Here is a 12,900-nt window from a genome sequence, read left to right on the forward strand (position 1 = left end):
CAATTCCAAACCAAGGAATATTCTAAGAAGGGTTACTCCATGGACAAATGCCGTCCAGTATATATAAAGTCCTTACATTCTTCATCTGCCAAAGGGATAAGGCTAGAGTCCTGGTTCTTCGACTGAGTGCTAATTCAAGAGTATTACAAGCTATCAAAAACACTTTTGTGTGATGGTACTCTTCACAGGAGCCATCACTTTTGAAAGAACTGCGATGTGAATGACACAGAAGAAAAAGGGTGCAGAGGAGGAAGAGGAAGTATCAGAAGCTGAAGAGGTAACAGGGTTTGGTGAGCAGGAAGGGGCTGTGGCAGACAGCAGACCAGAATCAGAGGCGGAAGAAGAGGCTGGGCCAGAGGCAGAGATGAGGCAGGCTGCTGAAGAAGCCAGGGGGTCTCCCCCTCCTGCTGTGACCTGCTCCTCTCCCCACTGGTCTCCCAGAACCCGGAGAGGTATGAAGAGGGTGGAGCAAAGACAGACAAGGCATCAGAGTCTCAGATTGCTTGGGAAGGACCGGGGGGGGGAGGAGACTTAGGGAGTTGTGGGGAGCCAAAGACCTACATTCCTTGCAACAGCCTCCTTGGGCCAAGATCTACTGGGAAGAGTCATTGTGCTCGCCAGGCCTGGCCTCCTGTGCTGTTTGTTTCTTTGAATAACACTGTGTGAGTTTCTGCTGGTCCACTCCTGACACCTGTCCTGACATCAGGGTGGATGGCAATTGTAATCCAGCAAGATATGGAGTTGCCAGAGTTTCCTTATCTTTGCTTTAAAGTTCCCTGGAGCTTGGGAGCTGGGCACTTGAAAGACCACCTGTTCCCATATCAACCTGTCTGTGTGCTGAGATCATCAGTGAAGGCTTTTCTCTGTGTGGCATGATCAACTGAAGTATGGTGGGAGGTGATCAGTGGAGGAATCTTTTCAGCGGTGACACCTTGCATATGGAGTTTGCCTCCCAGAAAGGCTTTTCAACACCAGGCAAAAGTTTTCTTCTCCTCCCAGTATTGTTGAGCTTTAAACTGTTTTAATGGCTGCTTTCCAGTGTAATTTGATTTTGCAATATGGGTTTTGTTGTTTTGTATCTGATCGCGGACCACCCTGGAAACTGTTTGGCTGAAGGGTAGCAAAGGTATAAATCTATTTCACACGCTGCCCATTGCTCTGTTCCTCGCTCGGGTACTCTCCAAGTCTTAATCAGTCTCAGAGCTCAGTCTTGGATTGTTTGGCCTGATTGCTACTCGTGTTTGAGATTTGGGCTTGCAATGCACTCAGGAGACAAGAACAAGGAAATGGCTTCCTTGTCAGGTGTCTGGTGACAATTACAAGACAGGAGAGGAGGAAGGAAGGATCTGTACAGTACAATGTTTTTAAAGGCTGTATTCCAAGTAAACAAAAGGTATGTCTACTGTGCAAGGGCCAATTACTGCTGAGGTTGTTTATCGTAGTGCATTGCAAGGTTGTGCTTATTTTACAAGTTAAGTTAGGTTTCTAAGACATTCATTGTACATAGCACAAGGAAATTGCTGTTGATTACTGTTTCCCTGCCAGAAGTTCACAAAAGAAGATAACAAACATCAATTTTATCAGTTGTGGGTAGTGGGTTATACTGCATTTCATCACTTTTCCTGCCACTTCTACAAGAAACCTTTTAACCTGGCACCTCTTGGGGTAAAGAAGGAACTCAACAGTTATAATATTGCTCCAAAACCTGCATTCAGATCCTCACTCATCCAATGACGCTCACAGGGTGACCTAATTTATGTTGCAGGGTTGTTTGGGGAATAAAATGAGGAGCAGGAGAGACCTCCTCAAAAGAAAGTGGAATAGACATGCAATAACCAATCAATCAATCAATCAATCAATTGTTAACTATAATATTGAATGCTGGCTTGCAGGTCTGTGAGCCGTGATGGATTAATCAGGCACCAGTCATTATATTTAGGAATTGGTCATTAAGAAACCAAATGATGTACGAGGCTGTGTAAATTAACATTTTTTTCAGGAGGCAAGCTGACCCCTGACTGATTCATCTAACCCTTTTTTTAAATTAGCCTTGATGGAGAACTTGTCACAAAAGGTTGTAAGATGTACGTGGGCAAAGGGGAACATCCAAAGAAACTGTTTTTCAGCTAGGAAGCCAAACAGAGAGCATAAGATGAGATGTTTTCCCCAGACAACTAAAACGTTATTTGATATATTTTCCAGGTTAGAACAAGAAATAGGAAAACTAGAAAGTGAAGAATCCCAAATATCTGCCAAAGAGAAAATCATCTTAGAGAAACTAAAGGAAACGGAGAGATCCTTTGAGGACTTGCAAAAGGTAAAAGCATTTAATTAAAAAACAACAACCTGATCATCTACAAATAAAGTGGGAGATGTTGAAGCGAGAGATTTTTCTTTTGTAAAAATGATGGGCCTTTCCACACTTGCCGCTTATATTAGAGTAGTTTGTGGGTTTTATTTGGATTTTTTTGGCATGCTGCTATTTGACATTGGCATTATTCAGCTAGTATTCTGGAACAGGGTACTCAAAAACCTGCTTTTCCTTCTACAAAAATTGATTTATGTGAAAGATCCAGATTCTCGAATATTTCATGTGTGTGGAATACATACAAGCATCGTCCTGCTTTCTGTGTGGAGGGAAGTGGGTGGGCGTGATTTGGAAGACATTGGTTTCATGCCACTTTCTTCTGACCTGTGCACGCTGCCTGCCCGTTTGCAAGCTCAGCTCAGACGAGAGATGCAGCATATAGAGACGTTGGCACTGAGTCAAAGTACACCCCGTGACAGGAGTAACTGCAAACAAAATGTCACCGCAATAACCAGGTTCTGAGTCAAGGCCCCGCTCCCCGCTTTGTGATGAAATAAGACACATGGACACAAACATTTTAGGTTAACGGGCTAAAAAAGGCCACAACTTTATTGGTTACAGAATGTGAGTCGTATTGGCTTAGGCACTGTACTTGACTCCTGCCCATTCTGCAGGGAGTCACACAAGGGTTAACAACCTGTAGGGGGAGCTTATTGATGCAAATCAACTGGAAGCTTTCCCCTAGAGCAGTGGTTCTCAACCTTGGGTCCCCAGATGTTTTTGGCCTACAACTCCCATGATCCCTAGCTCACAGGACCAGTGGTCAGGGATGATGGAAGTTGTAGGCCAAAAACATCTGTGGACCCAAGGTTGAGAAAGGCTGCCCTAGAGTCACCGGAGGGTCGTGGCATGGCCCTAGCCACCACCTGGGCATTGGACAGGAACCACGACCGCCAGATTCCTTTAACGGAATATCCTTCAAGGGGAGGGGTAGGTGATGGCCACAACCTCCCCTCCAACACACAACTCATTTTCCTAACCTCCAAACCTTACAAAGTTGTGACGATTTGCTACGAGGTAGGCAAAAAACCAAGTGGCTGGTGCCAATCTGCCAAGTGGAAAAAATTCCTACCAGGCCCCTTGGACAACCAAGGCGACCAACCAAGGTCCATAGCAAGGTCAGGTGCAGAAGCAAAACCTAGAGCACAGGTGTCAAACACAAGGCCCGCGGGCCGAATCCGGCCCGCCAGACGTTGTCATGTGGCCCGTGTAGCCGCCATTCTCACTGCTGTTCTCGCCCATCCAGTGCACCATCGCCTGGTTGTGCGCCGCGTCGCCTTTCAGCACGAAGGTGGAGGTGAGCAGAGAGGCTGCTCCTCCGCGCGCCCCGGAAGCCGCTGCTGGTGCCATGCTCGGCCTCCGCTGTGCCGCCGCCGGGCAGGGATGCGAGTCTGGCAGGCGAGGCGCGGAGGCGGAGAACGGGAGGGAGCGAGCCGAGATGGAGGCGGGAGCGCGACGCGAACGCGCGGCGTGGGAGACAACGTGCCAGCAGGGCTTCCACGCCCAGGCGAGGCGCAGCGCCGCCCTCTGCCGGCGGGCCCCACCGAGCCCCGGAGCCCGGCCGCCTTCCCCGACGGCTGCTGGCAGCTGGCAGCAGGGCTGCAGCGAGCGCACCGGAGCAAGTGGACGGAAGCCCGGCGCCTGGGCAAGCGAACGTCCCCCTCAGCCTCGGCTTGCCACGGAGGGCAAGGGAGGCGGCTGCCTCAGGCAGCAGGATCCACAGGGGCAGCTCGGCCCGTTGTGGAAATGTGCTTCCTCCACCAGCACCAGATTTGGGGCCGTGCGGGCGCCTTACCCGCCCCGAGCCAAGGGAGGACAAAATAATGATAACGATGCCTATTTATTCTATGGGGGGGGGGGCACCAAAGTTTGTCCTCACTCAGGGTGGGTGCCATATTACCAAAGTCCGCCCCTGCCCCCCCTCAATGGGATTTGAAATCCAGGGATTTGAAATCCAATAAATTCCTAGGAGTGCCCCTGTCCGTACTGAGTAAGCCCATCAGCCCCTAAAAGCAGACGATACCAACTTTTCAACATTGTGATAGTGATGTTGTGATACGGTAGCGATATATTGCAGTGTTGAAAAGTAGAGGGAAGAACAAGCAGCATTGGCCCCCGTCAGAAACTGGGTTGCAACCGGCACATCTCCCCCCCCCCCCCCGCCAGCACCTGGCACAGGGAGGAGGCAGCACCAGGCGGAGAAGGAAGAGAAGGCGTAGATAAGCCCCAGCCACAAGACGCAGTCCAGTAAAGGTGCCCTCAGACTGGGCCTGCACAATGTTATGATACATCACCACAGGGGCAGACTTTAGTAATCTTTCATAACAGGGGTGTCAGGCTGAATAAAATATTGAGGGGGGCAGGTAGGCCCCACCTCACATCATCATCATCATCATCATCATCATCATCATCATTTATTACGGGTCAAAGACCAGCTCGAACCTCACATAATTTATCACATGCCACACACATCCCATTTAAATGTCAAAGCCCATCAACTTTGGGGGTCTCAGCCTGCTCAAATATTTTAGGCCGATACAACCGGCCCTTTGAGGGTGACCAAACTGCTGATGCGGCCCCCGATGAATTTGAGTTTGACACCCCTGACCTAGAGGGAGGGAGGGAGAGCAGGTGATCCAAGGAAGCCGGAACAACAAGGCAGCACTTGTGTGCCCGTGGCCATTTTTAAACAGCTAAACCATGCCCCGCCCCCCCCGCCCCGCCCCTAGGAGGCCGGATTGGCTATCTAGGGTGCGTGACGTGGGCATAGGACTCCAGTGACACAGGGGCCTGGCCACGCCCCCCCCTCCACGAGCACGGGGAGCGATTCCTGCTCCCAACACCTCCCCTCAGGGAAGAGGAGAGGCTTTCAATAACCATATATCAGGTGGACACAGAGTTCCTCTTCTAATCACTTATACTCTCACAAGATCAGTATTCCAGAATACTAGGTGTCAAATACCCCGCCCCCCCAAAAAAAATAAGTTGTGAAAGGGCTTTTCCAATGCACATGCTACAAATGCTTATATTTACTGGCTGGATGAACATGAGTGTACATTATGGGTATGACTATAACCACAGAAAGCTCTGTCATATAGCAAAAATGATGCTGGCCTACTTTATAGTACTGTTGTAAGTATTATTAATATTAATACCAAGCATTCTTGAACATGCAAGAGTTTTATATAAATACACATAACGTGAAGAAAAAACCGACTGATTCCAGTATTTTTCTTTTTTCAGAGCTTCTCACGCCAAGATGGAGGTAAATGTTTGTCGGTACTTATAACAAGTTACACTGTTTTTGCTCTGCATTCAATAATGTTTTGCGTAGTTGTTCTGGTGCAGAAGTGACTGGCAAAGCAATCTCAAGCCTCTGAATCTGTAATGACTGGCATTCTGCAATAGATCACCTACAAAATGTTTGCCTTAAAATGCCTTGCAGGAGTAGGATCTGAATCACAACTGCCTTATTTTCTAAGTCTTAGTGGGTTTCCAGTGCTTATGTGACGCATGTTACCCTGTAGTAAAGTGCAAGATCACAGAGTTTGGGTTTCCAAAGAGATTCTGGAACTCAGCCGTGAGTCATGACTTGAACATTTATTGACGAGGTTCCCTCAGAATTAACTGCAAAAAGGGGGGGATTTTCCTGCCAAAGTAATCTTGTAAAACACACAGCAGCTTGTTCCACACATTTTCTCAGTGATGGCAGACAATAGTGTTGCCGTAAATAATGGCTTTGTGTCTGTTTGTGGGAGCAGTTTGTAAGGCTCAACACACAAAGGTCTGCTTCTTAGGTCTTTTGGATTAGTACGTGGAAGCATGGTTTTAAAACAGAAACAGAAACCAGCCAGGTACAGTTTAGTTTATACTCGTCATTAAAGGTAAAGGTAAAGGTACCCCTGCCCGTACAGGCCAGTTGTGTCCGACTCTGGGGTTGCGTGCCCATCTCGCTTAAGAGGCCAGGGGCCAGCGCTGTCCGGAGACACTTCCGGGTCACGTGGCTAGCGTGACAAGCTGCATCTGGCGAGCCAGCACCAGCGCAGCACATGGAAATGCCGTTTACCTTCCTGCTAGTAAGCGGTCCCTATTTATCTACTTGCACCCGGGGGTGCTTTCGAACTGCTAGGTTGGCAGGCATATACTCATCATTAGTTTATGCTAAAAGCCAGGCTGACTGGCTTATAAATCAACTTAGAGAAACTGTTGGGGGGGGGGCTATACAGAGCTGCAGAAAAGATCTAGGACACCACATGGCCCATTACACAAAATAAAGACTTTAAACGGTGTGCTGCATTATTATATTTTAGCTTCCTGTTTATTAGTGAGGTGTGTGTTTTGTGACCGGCCTCCTTAGAATAAGATGGAAGTCAACCAAAAGGTTTCCAGGTTACCACTTCGGAGAGGGAGAGAGAGGGAGAGAGAGATGTATCTCCAGCCCTTCAATAACCATCATGGGATGGTTTACATCATTTCAAAACATGACCAAACAATTTTTGCAATAAGCATATAAATTCAAGTTGGATGGAGGGAATCAGCATGCAAAGATTACTTAATATACGCATTTTAGCTGTAGAAACAAATTAAACACCCACTAGCTTATGAACACAAAACCATAACTAAACAATGTATTTAATTGCACTGGGAAAGATACGAACTCACACTAGCAATAAAAGCTGGCAGTTGTAGAATTGATTATTCCTGTTGTGTAATGGTGATTGCTTTTTTAAAATTTTATTTCATGTTCAGGGGTCACTGACCTGCTAAAATCGAGAACCTCCTGACACATGATTATGTGCACGTACAACTAGAAAAGTTTTAGTCATCTGGTCTTTCTCTCTCCAACCTCAGCTAGTCTATTGAATGGCAGTCAAAGCAGTGTGACTCTGCATTTTGCTTGCTTTGATGCAATTATCTGTCACAAAGCTTCTGATGTCTATTGTTTGGGGCGATAAGTTAGGAACTCTGCTGCCTAAGCGGTGAAGCCTCTGGGGTCCATATGGCTGTACCTAACTGTATTTCCTGTTCCCTGACAACCAGATGCAGTAAATTACATTTACTCCCAGCTCCCCGAACTCACAACCCTCTATTCACGAACAACAGAGCCGGTTCCCGGGAAAGACGGAACAAACAGGGTAACTGGTAAGTCTCAGCGGAACATTGTTTATTCTTTCAGCCAATGTGGCAGACATTATCTTTTCAAAAACATATTCGATTCCCTGGGACTAATGCCCAGCTATACTTGAAACAGGAGGAAACAGCTCGTGACTTAGCAAGTAACCAGTAAGCAACCTAAATATGTGTTTTTCTATGTTATATCTATTTTTTTAAAAAAATCAAGGGTGGTTAAACTTTAACCGAGATATCGTAAGAAGGGAGTTATTTCTCAAATGTAAATATGCAGTCAGAGGGGGATATATTTGAGGGTCTGGCCTTTTAAAAACTTACACAGCAAGGACATTTATGTTTGTGAGCAAAAAGAAAAATATCATCAACCCAATTCTGGAAGTAATTGGTGGTAGGCTGCAAATGCAATCCAGCGAATGTGAGATATGGTTAAAATTCATGGACCATTTACACAAGTCAGTGCTTAAACACACAAGTCAGGTCACATTCACACCATAACTTTAAAACACATTTAAAGTGCATGGCTTCGCCCAAAGAGTACTGGGAGCTGTTAGGTGTGAACTGCAGTTCCCAATATTCTTCAGAGGAAGGCAACGGTCCTTAAATGAAGGGTGTAGATGTGACCCAAGTATAGGATGCAGTCTATCCTCTGTTTCAATGGAACTCTGTGTCTTGCATGTAAAAAGAAGCACCAGCATTACATAGAGCCTCTCTTTAAAAACACATCTGGAGTGGAGAGGATGGTTTTTCTGGTTTCTAAACATTCTAGCTTCTCCTGTTTTCCACACGTAGACAAAAATGCAGCCATGTGAGGGAAATTGACACTTGTTTTCCGATTAGGATTCTAAGCAAGATGTTGAGTCCAAATGTTTGGGGTCGTTTTTTGTTCACTATACATTGCAAATGTGTGTGTGGGAAATTGCTTGAAAAAATTAAGAAACCTATAAACACCTATTTTAAGAGATGGAACCCAGGTGGGACTTCATTCTCATGAAGCACTTGAGTCAATCATTATTCTTTTACTGCTCATCTGTCTACTAAAGCCCCATTCTCTGGGACTTCTACGACACCAACAGGAGAGATTAGTAATATTCCAATACGATGCAGTGTAACTGAAGGTGTCCAGGGAAAAGATATTAATAGAAGTGGTCTTCAAATGTAGCTGTCACATCAACACAATGCAGATTACTGGATGGATTCAAATAAATGGACCCAATTCTTTACAAGTATGTATTCTTCCATATAAAAGCAAAACAGCGAGTCTCTATTGGAGTTTCTTCAGGCAACCTTTTTCATTTTCAGGTAGGTGGTAGAGGCAGTGGACGAAAGGGCCTGAGTGCTAGTTACGGGCATGGTGCCTCTATTTGAAATTATCTGAAATGTGAGGTGAATTGGGTTTAAATTGGAGACCCAACACCTCTTGCTTACAACCTGCTTAGATCATCCGTTTACAAAGAATACAGTAGGAAATAGGAGAAAACTCTGAAATGGCTGGATATGAGTGAAACACAAGTCATTTTAAAAAGGACAAGAGCAGAGTTCAGAGCTGATTAGGGTGGTGGGGGAGGATGCAACATTCTAAAGCAAAGGGATCACATCTGTATAAAATTTTACTTCTGCATGATCAAATCCCAGAGCTGCATACGGACCCCGCAAGCTTCAGATAACACAATGTATGTATGTATGTATGTAAAACAATGTTGCTATTGTTCGAGTGTGCTGCAATCTTACAAAATCACATTGACTCAAGTCCTCATTTAATGGCACGAGGGGGATTTTTTTATTTAAAACATGTTTGAAGATATTTAATCTGAGAGTGAGAGGAAATTTCATCACATGAAAGACCTTTGGAATATTTAAGTTGCAGCCATAAGAATTGTATACTAGGAAGTAAATTCAGTTGAGCTCAGTGGGTCTTTTTCCTTTCTGCATTAAGCATGTCTGCAATGGGATGCAAGGTTTGCACCATTTTGTTGTGTTGACAGAATCAGCAAAATGTTGCCCCTAGTAGTGTTCTGTGCTCTGGGGCAGAGAAGCAATGAGTGAAAAACCAGCCTTCTCTTCTGAGAACCAGATGTTGGCGTTGAACAACAAGGGAGCATCTGTCTTCATCATACACAACTTCTCAGATTTCCTGGGTCGTCTGACTTCCCACAGTTGTGTACTAGATTCAGTGCAGACCTATTATCTGAACCAGCAAAAGAGTTTCTATGCATAGGTACATAGATGGATGGACAGTTGCTGGCCTGCAAGCTGGATCTAGTTCTTGAAACAGCCTCATCTACACCCTTGTGCAGACACCCAAAATGACGTCATGCGCACGCAGAGAAGCGGCGAATCGCGACCCATGCACGCACAGACGCAGGTTGTATTCTGCTCATGTTGCGAACGGGGCTCCGGAACGGATCCTGTTCGCAACCAGAGGTACCACTGTAGAGTGGTACCTTGGTACTCGAATGGCTTGGCTCTCGAACAAATCGGCTCCCAAATGCTGCAAACCCGAAAGTGAGTGTTCTGGTTTGTGAACGTTTTTCAGAAGCTGAATGTCTGACATGGCTTCCGCAGCTTCCTATTGAGTGCAGGAAGCTCCTGCAGCCAATCAGAAGCTGCGCCTGTGTTTTTGAATGGTTTCGGGAGTCGACTAAGTTTGAGAACCAAGATATCACTGTACTTTTTTTGAACCAAGAACTGTGTTGCAACATTTGGAAAAGTGTGGGGATGTGATGGATGGCTGTGTTCTGATCCACAAATCACTGTAGGAGGTGAGGAACAGGTCAGCTCATGTTGAAATATAAACAAAATTCTTCAAGCACCCCCTATTGCTAGTTGGTTTTTACTGTAGAGTTTTGGAACCTATAGTATCCCATGAGAATACAGAATTTGGCCAAACCCCCAGTTTGGAATATGTAGCTGCTGGTGGGTCAAAGAACCACAATTAAAACTAACGATGTGATTTATGTTCAGTATTCTTTTTAAAAAGTGCAGCGGAACTAATAGACTCAGCCGAGGTATATGCTAGCTACATCAACAAAACAAATGTTTTGTTCTGATTCATTGTGGCCAATTTCATTGGAATTTTCATTTTAAAACTGTGCTCAGTTAAACTGTTGCCAATACCAGAGTAGTTATTATGGTTGTTTGCTAGAAAACAAGGGAGAGGGGTGGTGAAATCTGTTGAGGAGCCAAGATGTTTGAATCAACATATATACAGTATAACAAACCCTTAATCAGTCTGTTACTTGTAGTAATGCCATAAGTTTTTGGGTTTTTTACAAGTTCTCTTTGGGATATCATAGTACATTCCAAATCAGACCTCTTTTATATTAATAGACTGTGGAGACTGCCTCTCTCTAAACTTTTATTACAGTGCCAATATATTCTTTGTTCTTAGAAAATGGTTTGCAGCCTGATCTTATGCCTGTTTGCTCAGACGTATATGGAGTTCAGTGATACTTACTTCCAAATAAGTAGATAAGATTTCAGCTTGTAGCTGGTCCTTGAGCGAGAGCTTATACAAAAAATGTTTACTTTTTTCTAAGTATATATAGATATAGATGGAAGGAAGGCCTTGAGGAGGTCAAACCAGAAGCATAAATGTTAATTTACCCAGAGTGCCAAAACTGCATCCAAATTCCCTAACACTAGTATTTGCGATTTTGAAATGGGTTGCATTTAGATCCTAACCTGCCATGAGAAGCCAAATTCAGAAAATTAAATTTAAATAAACAATATATTGAAGTGTCAGTAGATGATCAGAGCTGGGTGGGTGTGTGGAAGCATTGCTCAAAGTTTATGCCACCTACTTCTGCCTATGTGTACCAATTGATTCTGTTCTGTTTATCCAGCTCCCAATTTTCTAAAATCCTATGAAGGTCTCCCTTTAATGGCAGCATTTCATGAATGAGGAGTTGGGTTGAGATCAATCCATGTATTGTAAAAGGCACTCATTGGCTAGGTTATCATCTGTCAGCTGGAGAGGAAACTTCGTACTGGGGCTGAGCCCTAGCCTGAACTGGCAGTACGGATCCTGCAAAATACCAATGTGTGTTTTGCTCATCAGAAACAGTTGTATGGTATAGCTGTTTGCAGTATTAAGTACATGCACATTCCTGCCGCATGCATCCCACCCTAGCTGTCATGTGCATCTTAGGGACAGTTTATACATACATGCATGCTTGCCATTCGATAACTTCATCTCAAGAGGTGACTTCTGCACATGAATGGACTGCCACAGATCTGCTGTCATAGAAAGAACTTTAATACTTTCTCGTAGCAAAATGCAGTACTTTCAGTGGAGTCAACATGTGTGTAGTAATACTATGTACACTGAGTGCAAATGAATCAACTGTTGTTGTGTGCATGTGTCAGCCAGGCCTTGGATGGATCAGGAAGTGGAAGCTGCATTGACTATGGATTGCCCATCTTCTAGCTGTATTGACTGGTGATACTGTAAAGCTGGAGGCCAATTCCTTGCTACTCCCTTGTGGACCTTTATATTTCAGGCACACTAAGCCTCCTTCCTCTGTTTCCTTTTGATCTTTCCCTGTTTTCACTGCTGGGTTAAGAGTGACAACTGAAGCCAAGCTAGCCCATCTTTATTAGTTTTTGTAAACCTTATGGAAGACCATTCAAGCTTCCCCCCCAGATTTTGGTAGGCTAAGCATGAAAAGTATCTTAATCCTTACCGGAAATATTTGTACAAGGAAGCATGGAAGCTCATAGTTTATATTTCAGTACTCTCAGGAAGGCCTATATATGCTGAAATTTGCAGCATGCATAAGTTAAGTGGTTCAATCAGATTTGCATTCTTTCTTTTTATTCTCAAAATGTGTGTACAGGGCTCCTTCCAAGCTATTGGAAATCTCATTGAGCAACTTGCTGAGCATTGGCTTCTGAGACTGTATCACCCACACCCATATCTTTGCAAGACTAGAGAATGGCTTTGTTAGCTGAAGCTGAGATTCTCAGGGAGCTGAATTTTGTACCCCTATTACCACATTCTGTAGCTTTTCTGCAGTCTTGCAGAATCATGGCATACACCCTAATCTACACATCTCGATGTATCCCATGCTCCCTGACACTTCCTCATGGTGATATGATACGCTCTGGATGTCTTCTCCTGATAAAGTGGAGACACACAAAAACACCCAAGGGAATGTCTGACAGTGAAGAAACTCCATGTTGGTTGAAATTCTTGATTGACTTTCAGTGCTGTATATAATATCCTCATTATCTAGATCAGTCAGGTGAGCATGTACATGGGTCCTAAAACTTTGAAGTCATTTGGCCATGGAGACATGGTGGTAGACCTGCTTGTTTGTCACCTCCTTGATTTAACAGAATCCCTTGAACACAGGTAATATTAGGAAGCTCTCTGCTCAGGTTGATAGAGGATATGGCTCACA

The 12,900-nt window shown here is 44.7% G+C and overlaps 1 protein-coding gene across 5 annotated transcripts in view; it reads left to right on the forward strand.

Moving 5' to 3' along the window:
• The window catches only part of PALM2AKAP2 (PALM2 and AKAP2 fusion), a 216,475-nt gene that overhangs the window by 88,611 nt on the left and 114,964 nt on the right, over positions 1 to 12,900 (forward strand). For all 5 annotated transcript variants that reach the window (XR_014506277.1, XM_083419494.1, XM_083419505.1 and 2 more), the window contains exons 4-6: positions 2,203 to 2,317; positions 5,612 to 5,633; positions 7,409 to 7,510. Coding sequence is in view for 4 of the 5 variants with exons in the window: in XM_083419494.1 (XP_083275620.1) it covers positions 2,203 to 2,317; positions 5,612 to 5,633; positions 7,409 to 7,510 (239 nt within the window). In the remaining variant the exon portion in view is untranslated. The remainder of the gene's footprint in view (positions 1 to 2,202; positions 2,318 to 5,611; positions 5,634 to 7,408; positions 7,511 to 12,900) is intronic.

The sequence above is a fragment of the Podarcis tiliguerta genome, assembly GCF_965153285.1.
Source record: "Podarcis tiliguerta genome assembly, chromosome: 17".
Lineage (NCBI taxonomy): Eukaryota > Metazoa > Chordata > Lepidosauria > Squamata > Lacertidae > Podarcis > Podarcis tiliguerta.